The 23,667-nt window shown below is 41.2% G+C and overlaps 1 protein-coding gene across 10 annotated transcripts in view; it reads right to left on the bottom strand.

The window, feature by feature from the left end:
- Positions 1-23,667, bottom strand: part of LOC137620755 (protein lingerer-like) — a 283,036-nt gene that overhangs the window by 45,256 nt on the left and 214,113 nt on the right. For all 10 annotated transcript variants that reach the window (XM_068351150.1, XM_068351155.1, XM_068351153.1 and 7 more), the window contains one exon: positions 21,742-21,907. In XM_068351150.1, the coding sequence (XP_068207251.1) occupies positions 21,742-21,907 (166 nt within the window). The remainder of the gene's footprint in view (positions 1-21,741; positions 21,908-23,667) is intronic.

The raw sequence follows: 23,667 nt of genomic DNA, 5'->3' as shown, positions 1-23,667 counted from the left end.
ATAGGCATATCCCCTCCTATCATGAGAGCACTCCTTCCGGAGGGAAGCCGGTCGGTTATCGGACATTACCCTTCCCCACTCCCTCCTTATCTTTCTTCTCTCTTCTATCATGGTGCCGGTCCACTGGCGCCTCCGCCTGCCAGCGCTAGCCGCCGGCACCCCATGTGACCTTCCTACTTCATAGGATGTTCCTATCTGAGGATTACCTAAGGCCCGCCGACCCTTGCCGCCGACATCTCAGACAACCCTCCATCTTATGTACCCAGCTAGGTTCACCAGCCCCGACAGCCTGCCGGCTGCCGGCGGTCACCCTTATAGGTGTCTCCTACCTCTCTGCTGCTCAGTGTGTAGCCTTAGATGGATTCACCCCGCCAGACCGGCCTCCGGCTTGCCGGCGACACTCCTGCGGCTTCCATGGACAAGCACCCCTCCCCCCAGCTGCCAGCAGTCGACCTAATACAGCTGAAGAGCCAGACTGCTCTTTCTTTGTTATTTCATACCTTAAAAACAGTGGCTGGGGTGTACGGTTGTACAGTACAATATTTCCAGCATACTCTGTGCTTCTCAGTGCAGTCTCTTGCCGGGACCTACCCAAATATAAGGGGGTTTTATCCTATTTTCCCCCTTCTTTTCTCTAGGTTCTGAACGATTTCAGACCCCCTCCACTCTGTAGACAATTTATTTATAAGGAAGCCTAAGTTTGGCTCCCCCATAGGAATACCAATCCTTCCCCTAGAACCTCAGGTCCTAAGGAATTGTCTGCAGAAAAGGTCACGGTAACTGGCTGGACGGGACTCACAAGTATGTGTCTTCCTACTTCCCTTCTAGCTCACCTATCCTGAGCTCACATAAAAACCAATTCTACAGATTAGTGAATCTTAATCTTAAGAGTAATGTAAGCCATAACTATGTCTTCCATGTACTCATGACCTATTTCTTTTACAGGAGGAGAACCTGAAGTGTGAGAGCTCCTTCTGCGGAGTTCGCCGCCCGGACTTCTACGGGCATAAGGCGTGCCGGACCCACGTCCCGTGCAGCGAAAAAGGGCAACCTTAAGTATTGGGATCCGCAGTCCTGCTCAACCTGCAAAGGCCTCCTTGATGAGGCGTTCGACAACCCTCTGTCCGCGGAGGCCAGGGACAATGCTCGAGAGAAACTGCGCAAGTGGGTGCGCGGTTTCCAGAAGAACGCCACCGGGCCTTATCTCCCTAACGAGAACCTGAGGGCCTTGCTTTTCCCTAAAGCTCTGTCCGACTCTGTGATCCCCCAGGATCAGATCCCCTGCGTCCAACTAACTGTTGAACCCGACATTTCGGCTACACTCCAAAAGTGTCATCTCGACGAAGTGGAGAAGATATCGTAAGTCTCCGACAACACCGAGAGGACCCTCATGGGTGAGGATCTGGAGGATGAAGAGGATCAGGTGGAGTTCCCTGATTCGGAGGACGAGGTCGCCCAAACACCTCCAGTAACCCCCGTTGTGGCCGAAGAGCCAGTCTCCTCTACCTCCGCCGCCTCGCTGCCCGTGCTACCAGCCACTGGAGATGCCATCCAGGCACTGGTTGCACTGATGGACGAAAGGCTCCGAAAGAATCAAGAGGAGCTCAAACGTCATTTTATGGGTTGGAAGCAACTGAAAAAGATTTCGGAGTCTAACCCCTGGAGGTACGCCGAGCATATGGCAATTACAACTGGCAAAATCTTTATTAATGATCGGCTTGGGTCCATCCTCTTGGAAGAGGTGGAGTTCTTCCCCAGCTTTGAGGCTTACCCGGAGTGTTACGTCCGGCTCAGGTCCGAACCGGCCTCCAAGGAAGAGAGCGAACCCAAAGAAGTGATCGTGTTCGATCACTCGAAAGCCCAAGCCATGCTGTCAGAGTGTCTTAAGAGTCGTGGTTTTACCAACTCTAAAATGGCAGCATTGAGCAAGAAGCACCCATCCTTGTTGCTCCCCCTACTGCGACCTTTCCCTTTGTTGAAAAGGCCTTCCATGCGGTCATGAAGGCGGTGGAGGAAAGAAAGCCCTGCCCTACCTTGGAGGAGTGTAGGCCTCTCTCCCTCGACCTTCCCCCCGACGACAGATTCTGGAAAGATATCCAGTTCACTTTTACGGTCGGGAAACTGGAACCTGACGCGGCGGGCCGTCAGTTTAATGAGGATCTTCCAAAGCTGAACGATCACCTTCTTCATCGGGAGCAGGAGACCAAGGAGAGACTAGCCGCCTCTCTGTCTCATCAAATTCAGCTGGAGGTCATGGCCGGGGACGTTAGGGTCCCAGATTTGTATATGGTTCTCGCGAAGACCCATCTAGTGATCGTGATGAAGGACTTGTACAGCTTCATCAAGGCACGGAGAGCCTGCAGAGAATTAGTGTTTGCCAACGCGGCAGCGAAACACGAACCCCGGAAGCTAATCTCCTCCAACATCTGGGGCAAGCAGCTCTTCCCAACAGCTCTGGTGAAAGAGATCGTGGATAAAGCCGCCTCTGAGAATCGGAACCTTCTCAACAAATGGGGCATGTCCCGCAAGAGGAAATCCTCTCAGGAAGAAGGCCCTCAACCTAAGAGGAAATCCTCCAAACCACAACCCCAGCAGCGTCAACCCAAACGCCAGTTTCCGGCTCCCGCTACTCCCCAAGTGGTTGCACAACCACAACAGACCTTTCAGTTGGTCCCCCAGCCGATGGTGTCCCAATCACCGGCCTTCACCCCTGCCTATGAACAACCATCCACTACCTTTCGTCCCAGAGGTAAAGGCTCCGGCAGAGATTCCTCTTGTCGCCCCTCCAGGGGCAGAGGAGGAAGGGGAGCTAGCGGCCGAGGTGGCATACCCTCGGGAAACCAGAAGCAATGAAGTGCTTCCGGTGGGAGGAAGACTCCGCCACTTTCAGGATCGTTGGACCTTCGATCCTTGGGCACACAGCATCATCAAGAAGGGACCAGGTTGGAGCTGGACGCAACCACTGCCAACTTTCAACCAATTCCTCCAGCCTTCAACCCCTATCTTGGAAGAATATGTCCTAGAACTCTTGAACAAGAAGGTGATCAAGAGGGTAAAGTCCACCAGGTTCCAAGGAAGACTATTTTGTGTTCCAAAGGAGGACTCAGACAAACTCAGTCATTCTCGACTTGTCACCCCTCAACAAGTTCATTGCGAACAACAAATTCAAGATGCTGACCATTCAACAAATAAAGAGCCCTACTGCCTCACAAGGCCTACATGGTCTCAATAGACCTGGCGGATGCCTACTGGCACATCCCAATGAACCACCACGCTTCCTCCTACCTAGGATTCCAGCTCCAACGAAGAACCTACGCCTTCAGAGCCATGCCCTTCGGGCTCAACGTGGCTCCAAGAATCTTCACCAAGCTAGCAGACACAATCGTCCACCAGCTACGCCTTCAGGGTGTCCAAGTGATGGCCTACCTCGACGACTGGCTGGTCTGGTCGACATCGCCAGAAGAATGTTTGAGAGCTTGCAGCAAAGTGACCCAGATCCTGGAACATCTGGGTTTCAAAATCAACACCAAGAAGTCTCGCCTCGCTCCAGCTCAGAAGATCCAATGGTTAGGAATCCATTGGGATCTTCAGTCACACCGCCTTTCCATCCCACTGAAGAAAAGGAAAGAAATAGCAGGGTCTGTCAGAAGACTTCTCAAATCCAAACGGATCTCAAGACGACAGCAGGAGCAAGTTCTCGGCTCCCTACAGTTCACCTCAGTGACAAACCCAGTGCTACGAGCACAGCTAAAGGATGCCTCAGGAGTCTGGAGACAAAACGCATCCGTCGCTCGAAGAGATATCAAGACACCTCTACCGAACAGGCTTTGCTACCTTCTAAGACTGTGGTCAGAAGCAGGGACCTTGAAAAGATCCATCCCTCTCCAACCTCCGCCTCCATCGATCAACATCCATACGGACGCTTCTCTGGAGGGTTGGGGGGGGTCACTCCTATCAACGGCAAGTTCAAGGAACATGGTCTCCCCTATTCAAGACGTTTCACATCAACATCTTGGAGGCCATGGCAGTTCTTCTCACCCTGAAGAAATTATCCCCGCGTCCCTCGATACACATCCGTCTAACTCTGGACAGCTCGGTAGTAGTCAGATGTCTCAACCGTCAGGGCTCGAGATCGCCCCACATAAATCAGGTGCTATTACCCATCTTCCGCCTGGCGGACAGGAAATAGTGGCACCTATCTGCAGTTCACCTACAAGGACTCTGCAATGTGACGGCGGACGCTCTATTAAGGACAAGCCCCATAGAGTCGGAATGGTCCCTAGAAGCAAGATCATTCTCCTTCATCTCTCGTCAAGTCCCGGAACTACAGATCGACCTCTTCGCGACAAACGACAAGCAACTTCCTCGATATGTGGCCCCTTACGAGGACCCCAAAGCGGAAGCAGTGGACGCCATGTCCCTGGACTGGAACAGATGGACCAAGATTTACCTGTTCCCTCCACCCAACCTTCTGCTGAAAGTCCTCTCCAAACTGAGAACCTTCAAAGGGACAGCAGCCCTAGTGGCTCCCAAGTGGCCCCGGAGCAACTGGTTCCCCCTAATCCTGGAGCTACAGCCCAAGCTGATCCCCCTGCCGGACCAGTTCTCTCCCAACAGGTGCAGAAGTCGACTCTTCGCTTCATCAAAGAAAGTCAAGGACCTTCATCTCATGATTTTCTCTCCCTAGCCGTGAAGAAAAGGTTTGGGATCTCGAAGAAAAGTTTGGACTTCCTAGAGGAATACAAAAAGTCTACCAGAAGGCAATATGAATCATCCTGGAAGAAGTGGGTATCCTTCGTCAAGGCAAAAAACCCTACGGAAATCTCCATAGATTTTTGCATGTCCTTCTTAATTCACCTTCATGGACAAGGCTTAGCAGCCAATAATATTTCCACCTGCAAATATGCCTTGACTAGACCACTTCTGTACGCCTTCCAAATAGATTTATCCAGCGAAATCTTCAATAAACTCCCGAAGGCGTGCGCTAGACTCCGTCCAGCACCTCCACCGAGACCCATCACCTGGTCCCTGAATAAGGTGCTCCATTTTGCCTCTAACTTGGACAACGAATCTTGCCCTCTGAAAGACTTGACTGAAAAAGTGATCTTCCTTTTTGCTCCCTGACCCCACGTTTCTCGCTAAAAATGAACTTCCCACTAAAAGATGGGGCCCTTGGAGAATCTGCCCCCTGAAGGAAGATGTCTCTCTATGCCCAGTGGAGAGTCTTAAGGTCTATCTTCAAAGAACTTCAGTCTTTGGCAGAGGATAACTCTTTAAAGGAGAAACTTCGGGTAGTGACCTGTCACTAAAACAACTAAGAGCGAAAATCACCTACTTTATTCGCAGAGCGGATCCTGACAGTACACCCGCAGGTCATGATCCTAGGAAAGTCGCCTCTTCCCTGAACTTTTTCCAAGGAATGGATTTTGAAAGCATCCGATCCTTCACAGGCTGGAGGTCACCTAGAGTATTCTTCAAACACTATGCGAAACAGGTGCACGAAGTGAAAAGATTCGTGGTGGCAGCAGGTAGCGTGATGAAACCGGCTTTTTAGTGCTGCGTAGAACAGTGAGTTTTTTGGGACTTTAACTCAAACGGGTGCCTGTGTTGACCCTAGCGATTTTACAGGACACTTAGTGTCACTAATAGACTGTTCTTCATCAAGGAGAAGTGACATAGATTTTTACACGTGTGCCACATGTTCTTGGACATGAAGTGTAAAATGATTTTAAAGACTGGCGTTCCTCCCGGAACTTGTGCTTAAAGGCAAAATATTTCCCTTTCAGATTCCACATCACCGTCTTACTGAAAATCTATGTCTATTACCGAATATTATTGTACATAATTTTCCATATTTCCATGCAATTTTCAAATAAAATATTTATTTTATTTACCATACGCGTCTGATTTCGCTCCTATCTTTCATATGAAAATAAATTGCTGTTATTGTTTTATTGATCCTATTTCCAAGGTTAATTATAATTAATATACCTACTACCTAATATACACTCACCTAATGGTATAAATTTGGTCCTACACAAATATTTAACCTTCTGATCTCTCTTCGAGACCGACACGATCTCTTCATCCAGGTGAGTATCTTCGTCAGGTTACTTCGAGATGTTCCTCTTGTCCAATTAGGACTTCCCTGCCAGGGGGGCGGGAAGCCAGGTCATTGTAATGCCACTGGTAGTGACATTTAACGGAGACGTCACGGTCTCTTCGGTCACCAGACCTCAGGAATATTAGTCGAAGTAGAAGGCACTTGAAATGGGAAAAAATCCACGATACATTAATTCTCCGGTACACTTCCATCAGGACGATATGGCTTGAGCCCAAAAAATGGATTTTGAGAGAAGCGCAAAATCTATTTTTGGGTGAGATGGCCATGTTGTCCTGATGGACCTGCCCAACTGTTCCAGTTCAGCCTGCCAGGCCCCTCCCTGCTATACTGTATCGAGGAAGCCGGTTGGAAGCTGGACTTAGGAATGAGGACGGACGTGACGTCACACAGTATGGCGGACGGTTTGTTTACGTTGCGAGTACCGTAACAGTAACGAAGGAGGGTAACTTTGGAACGGCTCCTCAGTTACCTCGCCACCTTTCCCCCTCAAAGCGTAAACGCTATGTGGGGTGCAGATAGCCATGTGGCGTGTTAATGCATGCGTCCCCTGTTGATATACGATATCCCAGAGGGAAACCTTTAGGGTACTCGCACCAGAAGTTAGAATTCTGTGAAACCTTTAGTTTAATTCTCTGGGAATATCTATTTTAGTCATATATACCCAAAGGAAGCTACTGAAGGAACCTTCCATCAGGACCACATGGCCATCTCACCCAAAAATAGATATTTCGCTTCGCTCAAAATCTGTTTTTTAAATGGAGATTTTAGCTAAAAGTAAGTTAGAATGTACAGAAAATATCTGAAAACTTCCATTAGGCAAGGTAAAATTTTGCACTCAAATAACAATCTCTTTAATGATATGAAGTAATTTCTTTGTCAACTATAAGTAGTCCTCAATTAACAACGTACTTTAACAACAATGTGAAGTCCTGACAGCCTCTAGAGCATGGAAAAGAGCACGAAAATGTCACTTTTTTTTACCGATTTTGTTTTCTATACTCTGTTTCACACACTGTCTTAGAAGTTTGTCAACAAATTAAATGCCTGGTGATCCAGGGGCAGACTTTTTATCAGTGAGCAATGACATGATCAACCTACTCATGTTGATATTTGGTAGCATAACTACTACAGGAATAAAGATAAAAGAAATTGAAAATTCCATTACAAAGTCTGATAAATTTTCTTTAACCCTAAATTTACAGTAAAGTAATCCATGGCCTATCATGGAAGTTCTATTCCAGGACCCTTGGGAGATAGCTGGGCGAGAAGGATCCAATATCCTGGACCTACTAACACAATATTTAAAAAATTAAAGCTGCATATAGTTAAGAAACATGATCAATTAAAAGATCTGGTTGGGGAGGATTCAATGTTGTAGACAAGATATAACAAAACAAAAAAATACAAGCTACACATTGAGATACATTAAGAAAAAATCTGGTTGGGAGGATCAATCATCCTACCCTACAAACACTAAGCTTAGAAATTTACATGTGCTGCATAAAGTTGAAGAAGCATTAGCAATGAAAAGGTGTGGGTGGGGAGGATCCAATATCCTGAATCTAATAAGTAACACACTACCGAAATATTTAGCACTCTGGTGATCAGATGGTGCATTTTGGCATCATCCATTCATTACCATAAGGGCCAAATTTGACTGTTGATATTTGGTAGCATAACTACTACAGGAATAAAGATAAAAGAAATTGAAAATTCCATTACAAAGTCTGATAAATTTTCTTTAACCCTAAATTTACAGTAAAGTAATCCATGGCCTATCATGGAAGTTCTATTCCAGGACCCTTGGGAGATAGCTGGGCGAGAAGGATCCAATATCCTGGACCTACTAACACAATATTTAAAAAATTAAAGCTGCATATAGTTAAGAAACATGATCAATTAAAAGATCTGGTTGGGGAGGATTCAATGTTGTAGACAAGATATAACAAAACAAAAAAATACAAGCTACACATTGAGATACATTAAGAAAAAATCTGGTTGGGAGGATCAATCATCCTACCCTACAAACACTAAGCTTAGAAATTTACATGTGCTGCATAAAGTTGAAGAAGCATTAGCAATGAAAAGGTGTGGGTGGGGAGGATCCAATATCCTGAATCTAATAAGTAACACACTACCGAAATATTTAGCACTCTGGTGATCAGATGGTGCACTTTGGCATCATCCATTCATTACCATAAGGGCCAAATTTGACTGCATGAAGCTGGTCCTAATAGAAAAACTTGTTTATTACCTGGTTATTACTCACAAAGGCAGCATAGATATGCTCACCCCAAAAAAGATTAAGGTGTGTTTTAAGAGTAATATTACACATGCATTTATAATTTCTAACAAGCTACACTGTGCATTTTTTAAATAATTGTAATTGTCATGTTTCCCATAAGTTACAAAGGGTATTTATTTTCACATATGTGGAAAAATGTAAAAATATAAACATTTCTATATGAATATAAATTTTGTTATAGATAAAAATCTATTGTCTACCTTTGCTCTACAAATAATCAGTTTTTTCTGCCAAAGCCTATTCAATTTATTTATGGATTATATAGGAAATTTATTTAACTTTCCATTGCAATGACAAAAATTTTACAGTGCAGATATGCTCACCGCAAAATAATTTTAAGCATTGCAAAGATATTCTGCTTCCATCACGAAAAAGTTCAATCTTTTCTAGACAATGCAAAAAACCAGAAATTTATATTAGATAAAGTTTGGCAGTACCAAGAAAAAACATAATAAATGGGAGCTCCATAACCCACCCACCCTAAAAGCAAGAAACCTAATAATGCTTATGTCATGGACTTTTATTTTTGATCACAGATTACTCAGGTTTGTTTTTACATTAAAAGGGTGTCCATTCATATGGTATAATCAGAGTAGACCTTATAAGAAATTACGGAGGGTTGAAGTTAGAAGTCGAATGTTTTTTATTAATTTATTGAAATATTCTACACTTAGAAACCAATAAAGATAGGCTAATAAAAAATATGTTTTGCTGAATAGCTCAAATAATTCCCTATCTTCCAGTTTAGAACTATGGCTATTACAAAAATGTATACAGGTAGTCGTGGACTTACGATAGAGATAGGAATCGCGAGATGCGTCGTAAGTCGATTTCGTCATAAGTCGAACTAAAAAACTGAAGTTTCCGTAGATTTATTATGATTTATTCGGGTATCATTTCGATCATATTTTATCAATATTTTCTAACTATCATTATTCCATTTTCTTGTTTCATATATGATATACTCTATTAAGGCATTTTCGTATTCTATTCTTCAATTTTGGAAGCATTTTACCAATCAAGAATTACTTAAAATTTTGTTTACCTTTGGATATGATCAGCTGATCTGAAAGCGCCCATTCATTACATATTCTCCTCTGTCCTCTTACACCTGACAACACTGAGATTACCAAACATTTCTTCTTCACCCAAGGGGGTAAGCACTCTTGATTGTTCAGTGGCCACTTTCCTCTTGGTAAGGGTAGAAGGGACTCTTTAGCTATGGTAAGCAGCTCTTCTATGAGAAGTACACTCCAAAATCAAATCATTGTTCTCTAGTCTTGGGTAGTGCCATAGCCTCTGTACCATGGTCTTCCACTGTCTTGGATTAGAGTTCTCTTCCTTGAGGGTACACTCGGGCACTCTTATCTTATGTCTCTTCCTCTTGTTTTGTTAAAAGTTTTTATAGTTTATATAAAATATTTATTTTAATGTTGTTGCTGTTCTTAAAATATTTTATTTTTCCTTGCTTCCTTTCCTCACTGGGCTATTTTCCCTATTGGAGCCCCTGGGCTTATAGCATTCTGCTTTTCCAACTAAGGTTGTAGCTTAGCATATAATAATAATAATAATAATAATAATAATAATGTATCAAAATATGGCATACATGCGAATGGCATTTTACTTTTTATAATTTCTTAACTTATTCAAAATATCTTCATGCCGAATATTACATCCGCGCCAATATGTTAAAGGAAATCAGTTTCCATACAGTTTGTTTTAGCCATTATCATTAGTTATCATGCGAAATCGATGTAGCTCTTTCTCTGTAAGCGTGTGTGCTGGTGCTCGCTCTCAATCGCATACGGGTAGTTCATTTTTAAAGCTTCATAAAGTATTAAATTTTTAGTTAAATATTAAGCCTTCATATTTCATTAAAAATTACAGTGTTTAATTGTGGTTTATTAAAGCATGTTTATATTTTATTTTTTAATTTCTTGAGCATTTCAATAATCAACAATTACTTTCGGTTGGCATCAGCTGATCTCAAGGTCATGCTGCAGTATTACGATTATGCGCACAAACAGTACGAATAACAATGAGTTATTTAATTTTCTTAACACTTGAAATCTCTTCATAATGCATATTACATCAGCGCCATTATATTATAGGGAATCACATTTTCCAAACAGTTTGTTTATAGACATTATTAGTTATAAAAGGAAAACACACTCACCCACTGTTTCGATTATGGGAATACACTCTTAGTAACACATCAAAAGGAAATCACTGATTTGCCTTTGCTTTCTGCCAGAAATATGACACCCTCAGACTTTTTTTTCTTAAATTTACGGTAAGTTGTACTATTCTCATAACTACTGATACAGACCACTAAAACACTTGATATCGTTACTCGGTGTTTCGATGATGGGAATACTGTGATAAGATTACTTGGTAACACGCCGAAGGGAAACTACTGTATTCGGTTTGTCAGCGCGCTTCCGCTAGAAATATAACGTCACAAGACACATGACTTAAACTCTACAAAGAATGACTTGCAAAATATGTAAATTCATTTTTTTTTTTGCAAGAAATGACAAAATACTTACCAAGCAAAAGTATTTAATCTTTATAATGTAAAAAGAAATATTTAGTTTTCAAGAAAATATTTGTCCTATTAGTGTACTTATAAAAGATATATATCGATCTATGATCAGAGATTAAATAAAATTAGCGTAGTCAAATTTACGCTAGCAAATGGGAATACTAATCACTAACGTATTGGAAGGAAATCACTGTATTGCCCGGTCACTTTCAACCAGTAAAATGACGTCATCAGACATATGATATGAACTCGGCTGATATACACTTTTCTTAATGTACTTTTTACAGAAAATGGATACTGTATATTATCAATAAAATAAGATAATATACCAAGTTCATCAGTTCATTTCTATACAAGAAATTAGATTATTTCCAAGGAAATATTTGTCCTATTAGCATAAAATTTCCAATAGACTTGTGATGGCATCACCCTGAAAAAATCGTCGTAAAGTCAAACCATCATAAGTCGAGAACTACCTGTACTCATAATCTGTTTTCCGACAACAGCCATGGAAATGGGGATTATTTTCTAGTTTGCTCTCACATACTTATTTCTTAAAATAAAAATATCTAGTCAGTTATTGTAGGGGTTTGGCTATACTTTTTTTTAATGGAAACCTAATTCAGCTATTGTAATTTCAATGATGTACTACAGTACTTTTAAGCTTGCTATTACCAGAATTTTCCCCACCTTAGCGTACATTTTTATTGTGTGCAAACTAAACTAAACAAAGATGAATAAATGTTATATATGTCAGTATAAATTCATTGCAATTCCAATAGTATTGGCTAGTGTTTTTGAAGCCAGCCATGGTACAATAATCAGAGGAATATTCTTTTTGCAATAGCTCTCGTACAGTTATTATTTTAAATAAAAGCATACTGTATATCATGTCAGTTATTATATGTGATTGATTATACTTTTCTGTAAAGTAAACCAAATCATGCTATCATAATTTTACTAACATGACAGAGTACTGTAGTTATAAATTACTTGTAGCCAGAATTTTGCTTAACTCGGTGTACATTATCATTTAGCACAGAAAATAACCCTAGACCAATCAAATTATGCTAGAGGTTACCACCATAACCACAGTATTGCCTACCTATGAGTCGACAATTCCATAGCTTCAGTACCATGGTCTTCCAGTCTTAGGTTAGAGATCTCTTGCTTGAGGGTAGACCCAGGCACACTATTCTACCTTGTTTTTCATCATTTTGTTATTTTAAAGTTTTTATACCTTATACAGTATATAAAATATTTATTTTGGTTTTGTTATTGTTCTTAAACTTCTCTTATAGTTTTTCCTTGTTTCTTTTCCTCACTGAGCTATTTTCTCTGTTGGAGCCTTTAGGCTTATTGCATCCTGCTTTTTCAACTAGGTTGTAGCTTAGCAAGTAATAATAACAATAATAATAATAATAATAATAATAATAATATGCATTTTGGTACAGTCAACAGAGTTGTAAAACACATCCCAATTTGGTTAGCATAACCAAAAGCTTTCAGAGTCTTCAAATACTATTTGGTAACTTTTAGGATCATTCAGATTCATTACACTGAGCCTAAAATGTTTTTAGGCCATGTCTCAACATATGTGCATTACTATCGTGTAGTTGTAAACAAGATCAATGTTAGGACTAAATGCACTGCAAATCTTGTAATAAAACTAACTTGCAATGTTTTTAAGGGAAGTTCTGAAGCTGCTTTTTCATCAAGATATTCAAGGTGTCTGCAACCTCACCATTGTTGTGGCTAAGGATGGGGGGGGGGTGTTAGGGGAGTAGCCGAGTCATCAGCAGTAATTGCCTAGCCCTCACTGGTCCTAGCTGGCCCAGAGAGGGAGTTTGATAACAGATCATATGTGTATATAGTCAGTCTCTAGGGCATTGTCACTGTACCTTGCCTCTGCTATTCATGAGAACCTTTAAACTTTTAAATGTTCCTGTGGAAACAAGTGGTTCTACGACACCATTTGGCAACTTAAGGTGGCACATGGTTAAAAAATTTGAGACTATACAAGAGGAACTTGACTACGTAATGTGCAGTAAACATTCAAAGGCATTACTGAAGGATCAACGAGGGATGGCTCACTGGCCTTCTGAGAATAACATTGTTAGCTACATAAGTTAAAACCCAAAAAGGTTCATCACTAACTTGGCTGGTAAGTGAATATTGGCATATCACATATTTATCAACTTCTCAAAAAATAACTATTCTGTCACTGTAATTCTCCATCAACTAAAAATTACTTTCCTTGGCTGTTATGAGAAACGAATGGCGACCATTCTGTTTACAACACAGAAGCTTTGCTACTTAGCAGTGCATGTCCTCTGGTTCCATAAACACAAACTTGAAATGTATTTCATGATAGGAACCATGAGATGAAATGTATTTCATGATAGGAACCATGAGATGAAATGTATTTCATGATAGGAACCATGAGATGAAATGTATTTCATGATAGGAACCATGAGATGAAATGTATTTCATGATAGGAACCATGAGATATGTTACTCCTCACTACAGTAATTAAAACCAAATGCTTTCATTCTGCAGAAATGCAAACTAATCGAGCAGGTAAGCTAACTTAAAATGCAATAAGCACTTATGACAACCTGGAAGGAGGACATCTTGATGAAGTTACTGTGACAGAGAACCTAAATAGGCAACTCTTAGCATGCTACTTACAATTAACCACTACTCTCTTAATTATTTTACTAGGGGTATGTATCTTTCGAAAGGAAAAAAAAATTAGAAAAATTTCCTATAAAATTTTAGGGGTAAACGTCAATAAACCTAGCTTCTGGAGAAGCAGCAATATGAACATCAGGGGAGGTTCATACAAATAAACGTGTAATATGAACAACCAGTAAAAACAAACCTGCAAAAGGCATATAAAAAATATTGCCGACAGGCATTTCGTGCATGTGTGGACTAGCTGACATCATTCTGGGCTCTGTGCACTGTTGTTCAACAAGGGTCTAACACTATCATTTTATACTAAGGGGCCATTTTTTATTTTTAAGTTTCAGAAAAAAATCCTTTTTTTTTTTTGACATCAGGGATATCCATCTGTTGCCAGACTTCAATAAAAAAAAAACCTGGGTGGGGATGATCCTATGTCTCATATCTACTAATACAATACCTAGAAACTTGAAAGACTTGCATGTCATTACAGAAACATAGTTGATGAAAAGATGTGCGTAGGAAGGATTAATTGACCTAAACCTACTAACAAGACAATAAAAAAATTAAATAAACTGCACATAAAGTCAATGAAAAGATCTGAATGCAGGGGAGGTATCAAAGTCACAACCCAACTAACATGCATCTAAAATTTAAATTATCCATGAAAAGATCTGGGTAGAAAGGATCCAATATCCAAGACCTACTAATTTGACACTTCAAAACTGAAGAGACCTATATATGTACTTAAAAAAATCTCTTGATGCAAAAATCTTGGTTTAAAAGTCAACATCTCGAACCTACTAACAACCTTCAAGTTGTTATGGATCAACTTCATCCTGCAACAACTTGCAGCATTAACTGATATTGGATATAACTTGGGAGGATTTCAAGAATCACAGGTCTACAATCAAAAGATTGGATCATGGCAAGAGTTTAGCTTTATCTAAATGTATAAGCTACAAGTTTGTTTTGAAAAGGAACTGCATATGGATACACCACATAAAAAGGTATGGACCATAAGAGACTACCTTGAGGAACAACAGAAATTACAATCCTGTAAAAACTATAGTGTCTTCTAAAAGCTACTCTTTGCGGTTAGTATTCAAAATTTCACCAATAATTTCAAGAAACAATCCATCAACTCACATATGTTTAGGTCTGAAAACAAGTCATGCGATTAACATGCCAAAAACAGTATGAAAGTCAAGACCTTCTTACGAGCCTTATGACCCCAACATAAGGATTTCTGTACATCACCAGAAATTTAAAGAGCATCAAAGGCACAAACACCATTAAAAATGTCAAAATGTAATTTCTGGAATAGCTGATTACTTATAGCATAAGTATTTGAACATTTTGCCCACTTTAAAAAATAAATAAATAGGGGAGTAGTAAAAATTGGGCAGTAATCAGGAGAGTTGGAACTACGGATTAAGTAGAAAATTATTAACTTAGCAGTTTGGCTTCAGGAGAACTAGAATGAGGCAGACTGAGTTTTTCATAACTGTATTATACTTATAGTCAACATGACAAATCTGGAAGTAATTTGTATTATTCCTAGCAATATAACCCTGCAGCTCTTTACTGAGAGAGTATTATTTCGGCGAAGCTGAAACCAGCCGATAAAACTTTCTGCCAGGGTGTAACTATCCACCACTAGGGGGGAGGAGGGGGGAGCGGAGCAGGTTAACACCGCTCACACCAGCACTAGCGACTAACCATCACTTTTGTAATTAAGGCAGGACTTTCAGGGGGGTTAGTACTGGCAGGTCAGTATGTGTAAAGAGCTCCAAGTTTGTATTGCTAGGAAAAATACAAATTACCTCCAAATGTCATTTGTTTCTGTGCAAAATACAAATCTTTCTCTCTTTACTGAGGAGACTCGCCTTTAGGTGGGTGGAAGGCCAAAAACAACTGGCTGGTAACTGTCTCAGGATGGCCTCTGTAGAATGATACCTTGAGGGATCCTGCACCACGTTATTCTTGCAGGATAACGGCCTGGACAATCATAGCAGGAGAATAAAGAATTAATCTGTTGGAACATACATTGTAGCTATTCAGGCCATGCCCTCTACTAATGTATATTTCTTCCCACCTCCCCTGACCGGAGGACGGGGATGTAACACACATACACATATGTAATAGGTTGGCCAGGTCACCAGCCGCCTGTTGAGATACTACCGCTAGTGTGTTAGGGGGTCCTTTGAGTGGCTAGACAGTACTAGATTGGATCCTTCTCACTGGTTACGGTTCTTTCCTTTTGCCTACACATACACCAAATAGTCTGACCTATTCTTTACAGATTCTCCTGTCTTCATACACCTGAGATTACCAAACAATTCTTCTTCACCCAAGGGATTAACTACAGCAATGTAATTGTTCAGTGGCTACTTTCCTCTTGGTAAGGGTATTAGAGACTCTTTAGCTATGGTAAGCAGCTCTTCTAGGAGGACACTCCAAAATCAAACCATTGTTCTCTAGTCTTGGGTAATGCTATAGCCTCTGTACCAAGGTCTTCCACTGTCTTGGGTTAGAGTTCTCTTGCTTGAGGGTACACTCGGGCACACTGTTCTATCTAGTTTCTCTTCCTCTTGTATTGTTGAAGTTTTTATTGTTTATGTAGGAAATATTTAATCTAATGTTGTTACTCATTCTTAAAATATTAAATTTTTCCTTGTTTTCTTTCCTGTTGGGGCCCTGGGCTTATAGCATGCTGCTTTTCCAACTAAGGTTGTAGCTTAGCATATAATAATAATAATAATAATAATAATAATAATAATTATGAGGTTGTCGAAAGAGTGTGAAACTTACCCAGGGAAGAAAGAGGTCAGCTATGCAGGGTTCCCCGAATGCTGCACCCGAAGGAAGGGGAAGATGAAGTAGGAAGTGGCCAGTCACTGCTACATTAATCCTAGACTTACTTTGCCGGTAACCTCTGATACTTGTCCCACAAGGGAGCTGAGGTGTTTAGATCACGTAATGAGCAACCACCACAGGACCTATTGAGAATATGTCTTCACTCCTGTGGGTTATGTCTTGCAGGTAGCAGGAGGTTAATATTGTTTGATGTTTCCACAAGCCTGCTTGCAGTACCTGCTCAACAGAAATATTCTTTTGGAATGCCAGAAAAGTACTTACTCCCATGACATCATGGGCACGGGGGACATCTACCTGTCATTGAGGTGTCTGAGACCCTTGCCCTTTCCATTACTCGCCTGATCCAAGAGATAGAGTTCTTCGTGATTCTCCTCTCCGTCTTCCCCATGCTGACAAATAGCTTGATGATCTGGGGTAGAGTTCTTCTCATCCTTATGAGATATAACCTCATCGTCCTTACAGACCATAGCAACAATCAGTATCGTCTGTTACAGATCAGAGACTCCCAATTCGAAAGACCCTCAATCTAGGATTCGCTAATGACAGATTTTGAGTCAGCAACAAACTCAGGGACGAAACTGAGTGAGACTTGCCACCCATCCCCCTGAATGGGTGATGTCATATGGAAGACCATGTAGCTCACTGACTCTTCCTGCAGTAGTCAGGGCCAAAAGTAAACATTCTTTAAGGTCAAGTCCTTATCCAAGGCTAGACATAGAGGCTCATAAGGGGCTCCCTTCCTTGAACCTAAGACCCTGACAATGTTCCAAGGAGGTGGTCTAACTTTTGACTGAGGGAAGAAACATTCAAAGTTCCGTATGGGGAGTGACAATTCTGTCGAGGGGGAAATGTCAACTCGATTCAGTTCGAAGACAATGTTCAAGCCTGAACGAAAGCCTTTCCCCACCGACATCGAGTGAGGGGGGGGGGGGATTTACTCCTATTGCCACCAAATGCAATGGAAGTTGGCCGCGTAAGTATGCTAAAATCAGTAATCCAGGGTAGCCAGTACTCCTCAGAGGAAGGTGTTATTACAGCGAATCTCCTTGGTGATCACTTACGGGCAAGAAACAGGTTGGTAACAACAGATCACACACCACTACTACCGAAAAGTAAGATTGAGACGTATCTCCAATCTATTGTTTGACAGGTAATGTACTGTATGCATAAGTCCATTTATGAACCCGTAACACAGACCAGGAAGGTGGATGAACATATGGGCGTACCCCGAATTATTAGCAGCGTCCAGAACTTGTTGGAAAACTTTGATAAACGTTCGTAACCGAGACCTCCTCCTCCCTATGAACGATGAAAACATTTGCATTTCTTCTTCTCCGATCGGCAAAACTGGAATAAGTTTTGAATATTCCCTTCCAGGTGACCGATTCACTTACGTGAAGTTTCTAGTCTCAGTATATCTTTTTTTTTTCCTAAACTGAGACCTCCGATCGGAAGTTAGGAAGGAACTGCCTGGGATGAAGGGAGACCGCATATCCAGTATGTCTGATTACAGGAATGAGTAGGAGTAATGCATAAACTGGTTTCCCGCAAGGAATATAGCCATCAACACTAATGTTTTATTAGATCGGATTTCTAACTGTAAGGTGGTCTATAGTCCTCGTCAACAGCAAGATAGCTTGCACGCACATGCACATGTCGTCTCCGGCCGCTCATGAATAACCTCTTTGACTCCGGGTAAAAGTTTGACAAGTTTGACAAAGAGTTTGAGCTTACTTGAGGGAATCATGTATGTGTGACAAATCACAACATTATTGCCCAGGGAATTTGATCGTCAACTAGATGTAGTATTCCTAAGATGTGAGCACATGAGCTCACAAAAACAACACATACAGCTAGTGCAGCAATTATGACTCTGTTGTTTGCTTACCTGCCTTGTGGACGGGGCTTGCTAATGTTCATAAACATAATGAGAAGCTGACAAAGTTTGTCTGGTCGCCTTGTGGGCGGGGCTTGCCATCGTTCGTAAACGTGAGGAGAAACTAACAATTTTCCCTTGGGACTAAAAGCCTGAGATGATAACCTTGTAAGGGTATACGGTATATCACAAGCCTGTTGTGCTAGTGCTGCAAAGAGCTCTCCATTTCGTCAGGCAACAAAGCCCAAGAAAATAACCCAGAAGGATTATATTTCACGAACCTCGGTATCTAACGAGAACTCGTTATGTTCAGGGACACACGGACGCAAGCAGCTGACTCAAGCTATCGGTAGTAAACCGTATTTGTGGCAATAACCCTCAGGTTTTGTCTTGGCGAGAGCGCATGCGCCACAGGAGTTCGTTTCAGCCTTTTAGAGAGTTTTAACAAATGTCTGTCTGTAATCATGTAAAACTTCTCAGGGCTGAGAGATACCCATACAAAAGTGAAGTCTTGCATGAAGGGTTTGTTGTCCCAGAATGTAATGAACACAAACACAAGACAGGTTTGTATAGGGTTGTCAGCGAATGCTAGCAAGCGTTTGCACACGTTGGCAAGTGCTCGCGAACCCTAGCAAAATCAGTGAATGCCATCTGATACTAACAAACGCTGGCGAGCGTCCACAAAGCGCTGGCAATCGCCGACGAATGCCAGCAAGAATCCGTGAACGAGAATTATAAAGCGCCAGCAATCTTCTTTCCGGCTAGACCCAGTAGTGTATGGTATTCTAGCTATGGCAAGGAGGGTTCGCAAACTCTCTATGGATACTAAGGTGAGGTTCTCGCAAAACCTCGCCTCGGGCAAACCTGCCATGGATACTATGACGAGGCGAGATCTTAGTAGTCCTAATAAGAGCTTTGTTGTGCCTTTCTGCATAACCCCGAAGAGTTAATGGCTACGAGACTCATCGATAGGGGAGAAGGCGGCCGCAAGCGGCTTGGCAGTCTTCACCATCTGCAGCAATTATTCCAGAGGGAAAATGCAACGACTCGTTTCGTACCCTCAGCAGTGATGAGTAGGAATTGAAATGCAATCACTTAACTCAATCGCCTTCAAGATCTGCTTGAAGAGCATGGACGAATCCAAGTTCCACTGCGAGTCCAATACTTTTCGGGGGGACTCTGGTGGAGGAGACCATGCAGGAGAAAATCGATCAACACCTCTTCCTCCCGATAGGGCATCACCTCGCATACGAGGGAGCTGTCGCATAGAAGGGAGTCTTGGAGAAGATCTCTCCTCTTGCACGAGAGAATTGATCAACTCCTCCTTCCTATGGCGCATCGCCTCGCGGACGAGGGAGCTGCCGGTCAGAAGGGTGTTGGAGAAGATCTCTCCTCTCGCAAAAGAGAGGATAAATCGACTCCACTTTCCTATGGCACATAGCCTCGCGTACGAGGGCACGGCCGCTCAGAAGGGAGTGTTGGAGAAGATCTCTCCTCTCGCAAAAGAGAGGATCAATCGACTCCACTTTCCTATGGCACATCGCCTCGCGTACGAGGGAGCGGCCGCTCAGAAGGGTGTGTTGGAGAAGATCTCTTCTCTCGCAATTGAGAATTGATCAACTCCTTCCTATGGCGCATTGCCTCGCGGAGGAGAGAGCTGCCGCTCAGAGGGGAGTGTTGGAGAAGATCTCTTGCAAAAGAGAGGATCGATCAACTTCTCTTTCCTATGGCGCATCACCTCACGGACGACGGAGCTGCTCTCAGAAGGAAGAAGTGTTGGAGAAGATCTCTCCTTTCACAAAAGAGAAGATCGATCAACTCCTTCCTATGGCGCATCGCCTCACGGACGAGGGATCTGCCACTTGGAAGGGTGTTGCATCATCCTTCCTCGGAGGGTTGGATAACGCAACACTTGGATGTGAACCTCCCAGTCATACAGGTTCCATATCCTTCATCCAGGCGAATCCGGTTAGACCGTTAGAGGAACAGCACCCTGTACAACCTACGGAATGAAGCGTAAACTCATTCCCGAGGCTTTGCGGTCCCGTGACAAGTCACTCCAAGAAGTACCTATCAGCCACTGCTCATTCCCACCCGCCGAAGCAGTGCGAACGTTGGGTGACCAGCACAGATAGAGGCCAAAGGCCTCTTGCTACCTTCTTTGCCCGGGGAACCTGTATAAGGAAGGCAGCTCAAAAGGAAATCTAAAACACATTAGGCCAATTACTTTTAGCCGTAACCGATTATAAGGGGGTTGACGGGAGAGAAAGACTGTCTTTGGTTGACGGGAGAGAATGACTATGTCTTTACTCTACCGAGCCGAAATAAAAAGTGGCAGTTAGTCACTAGTGCTGGTGTGAGCGGGAGGGTTAATCTACCCCGCTCCACCCTCCGCTAACCAGCCGTGGGTTGTTACATTCTGACAGAAAGCTTATCAGGTGGTTTCAGCTTCGCCAGAATAATATTCCCCTCAGTAAATAGCGGAAGGTTTGTATTTTACCAAGGAACAAACAGCAGCTAAAAAAGTTGCCTTCCTGGTCATGTTTAAACAAGGGAAAATCATCGAGTTCGCAACCGAGTAGAAGCATAACTCACCAGTTTTGTTTCCAAGTTGTATCATATATTCACCACTATTCACAATGACTGCTCACCGTTTTTTCTATTTTCCAGCTTCAGGACATGACATCTCTTAGTATGCAAGATGTATAAGAGTAATACAGACCTTATAAATGCAGCATATACTTTGTCTGTTCAATGAAGGAAAACTTATTTACTATTAGCCTAGCATTATGTCCAATACCATTCTCTTGGGAAAATTTTGGATTCAACGAATTTGAGCCATTGAACCCAGATCTGGACATGGGCAGAAAATGCTCATCCAGGTTCAACTGAGGAAAACCTTGCAGATGCACTAAAAATAAAAACACAAAGAGGTTGGACAGAAAGATGAAGAAAACAAACACAGAAGTAAAGGCTAGAAAGTTAGTACAGTCACAGGTCAAAGGGATCCTGCAAAGAACATTGACTAATGTTTACTGTGAATCGGGTAAAGTGCGCCAACAAAGCTACCACACTAAATTATGTAATATATTTATTTTGTGGTTCTTATGATAAAAAAAAATCAAATTTTTAGCTCAGATCAAACAAGATTAGACATTTACATTAAATTTAAATAGAATCTTTGTTCTTAAACAATCATACCAATAGAGGAAAAATTTTTCAAGTATTTATGGGGCCATAACCATCTCTGTCATTAAAACCTACATGCCAAATTCTTAATAATAGTTGCAAACTTTAAACTTTAAAATAATATGACATCATACCCGGAACTGATGGCTTAGATGGTTGTACTGGAAGTGTAGGGGCTGAATTTAGGGTACCAGACAACACTGCAGAACCTGCACTGCTGGTAACATTACTAACAGTTGCACTTGTAGAAAGCGTGCTTGATAACCCTGAAGCTCCTGTTGAAGTCTGCTCTCCAAAACTCTAAGCATAGGGAAAAAGTAAGAAAAAGTCTTTGAATATTTTGAATAGCAGACCACCTTATTTATATTCACGAATTTATCTAAATACTTAGAATACACTAAGTACTTTCACATAGCCCCTCTCATATCAGATACTGTAATTTGAAATAACAGTTTCTACTTCAATCATCATGGAGGTTCTGACGCTTTTAGAAGTGCTGTGCACATAACCTTTACTTCCAAAACTGCCAAGCATAATCCTCTAATGTACAAGTTCATTTTGGTGGAAAAGAAGTCAAATAGTAGGCAATACAGCTATACGAGGATTCAAAGTTAACATTTCAGTACCTTAAATAGCATTGGAAGAATTGACATACCACTCCATAAAGCAAACGAGTATCATGTAATTTACAACAACGGTATGAAGAAAAATGCTGTAAAAATTGAAAATTATTAAATGTGCAAAATTCACATGCTATAACCACAGAAAACTTTATCAGAGATGAATATCCTATTGGATTTTTCCACCCAAAATGTCTAGGATCTCTTTCTAGTCCCATTGGAACAAAAAGTCAACATACTTATTTGTTACAGTTTCTCATGTTAACTATCAGGAAAACTAACATCAAAATTACTTTCCACTCACAAGTGTTATATGAAAGTTTAGCAATAACTTACTATCTGGGTTATTTGAAAGTTCCCCATCAATGGCTAACAACTGGGAATAGTTTTGGTCATGGTCTATGAATTCTCAGCTGATGGGGTAAAATTTGTGCAGTAATATTAAAAATACCATTATACCAAGTAACCATAAAAACTACCTCATTTTAAATATTGATTATATGGTATACCAAAGACAAACTCCCCGTTCCACTTTTTATATCATCATACAGACAGATAAGCATAACAGGCTAAGTGAACTTGATGTTATGTGTCTTTAAACAAAAATAAATTTATATTTCTTCAAATAAATATGAATGCATAAGAGAATAATTGCTTTGTTCAGTAAGGCTAATCTATATATTTCATTTTCTATTATATGCCAGTAATTTTATCATCTAATAAAACAATCTAATAAACATATGTAAATCAAGTCCTAAAATTTCAGGTGATCTTTCAAATTCTCTCTGACATGGGTAGCCTACACCATATATCAAGTTTAATGATTAAAATCAATGTTTGGTAATTAGAGAAGGTTAGCCTTCCCAAACTGACACCATATAAAAATATATTTAAAAATGTTTTTTTTTTTTTTTTTTTTTTTCAAAATAACAAAAGGCATAGGACAATGTGGCAATAATCAACACGAGAAATGGACGATAGGGGAAAAGGGAGGTCACTAGTTTTAAACTTTTTATTTTTTGTTCAACACCACCAATGCGGTGAAATTCAAGGTATGTTTCCTGCATAATGGTTTTCCATGTACATATGTCTGATACTGCCATAACTCTGACATGCACACTATTATAATAGACTGTTCTCCTGCTTCAAGTTTACCATATGGCCAGCTGTACAGCTAAGACAAAGCAGCTATCACTATGTGAACAGGTACTTCTAAAAAAAAAAAAAAAGGCAGAGAAATAATTTTGGAAAACATCTTGAACTCGTTTACCGCGTTACTATTCACTACATTCGCTGGAAGTCTATTCCCTGTATTCGCTATCATGTATATAAAGAGTAGTGTTGTATCTTTTCAATTCCAGTTTGTATCTGTTACCTCTAAACTGAAAAAAGTGTGAATAGATTGTTGTAATCTGCATTTTTTATTCCTTTTAGAATTTT

Source organism: Palaemon carinicauda, chromosome 27, assembly GCF_036898095.1.
Source record: "Palaemon carinicauda isolate YSFRI2023 chromosome 27, ASM3689809v2, whole genome shotgun sequence".
NCBI classification, from domain to species: domain Eukaryota; kingdom Metazoa; phylum Arthropoda; class Malacostraca; order Decapoda; family Palaemonidae; genus Palaemon; species Palaemon carinicauda.
This window is presented reverse-complemented; position numbering and strand designations above follow the sequence as displayed.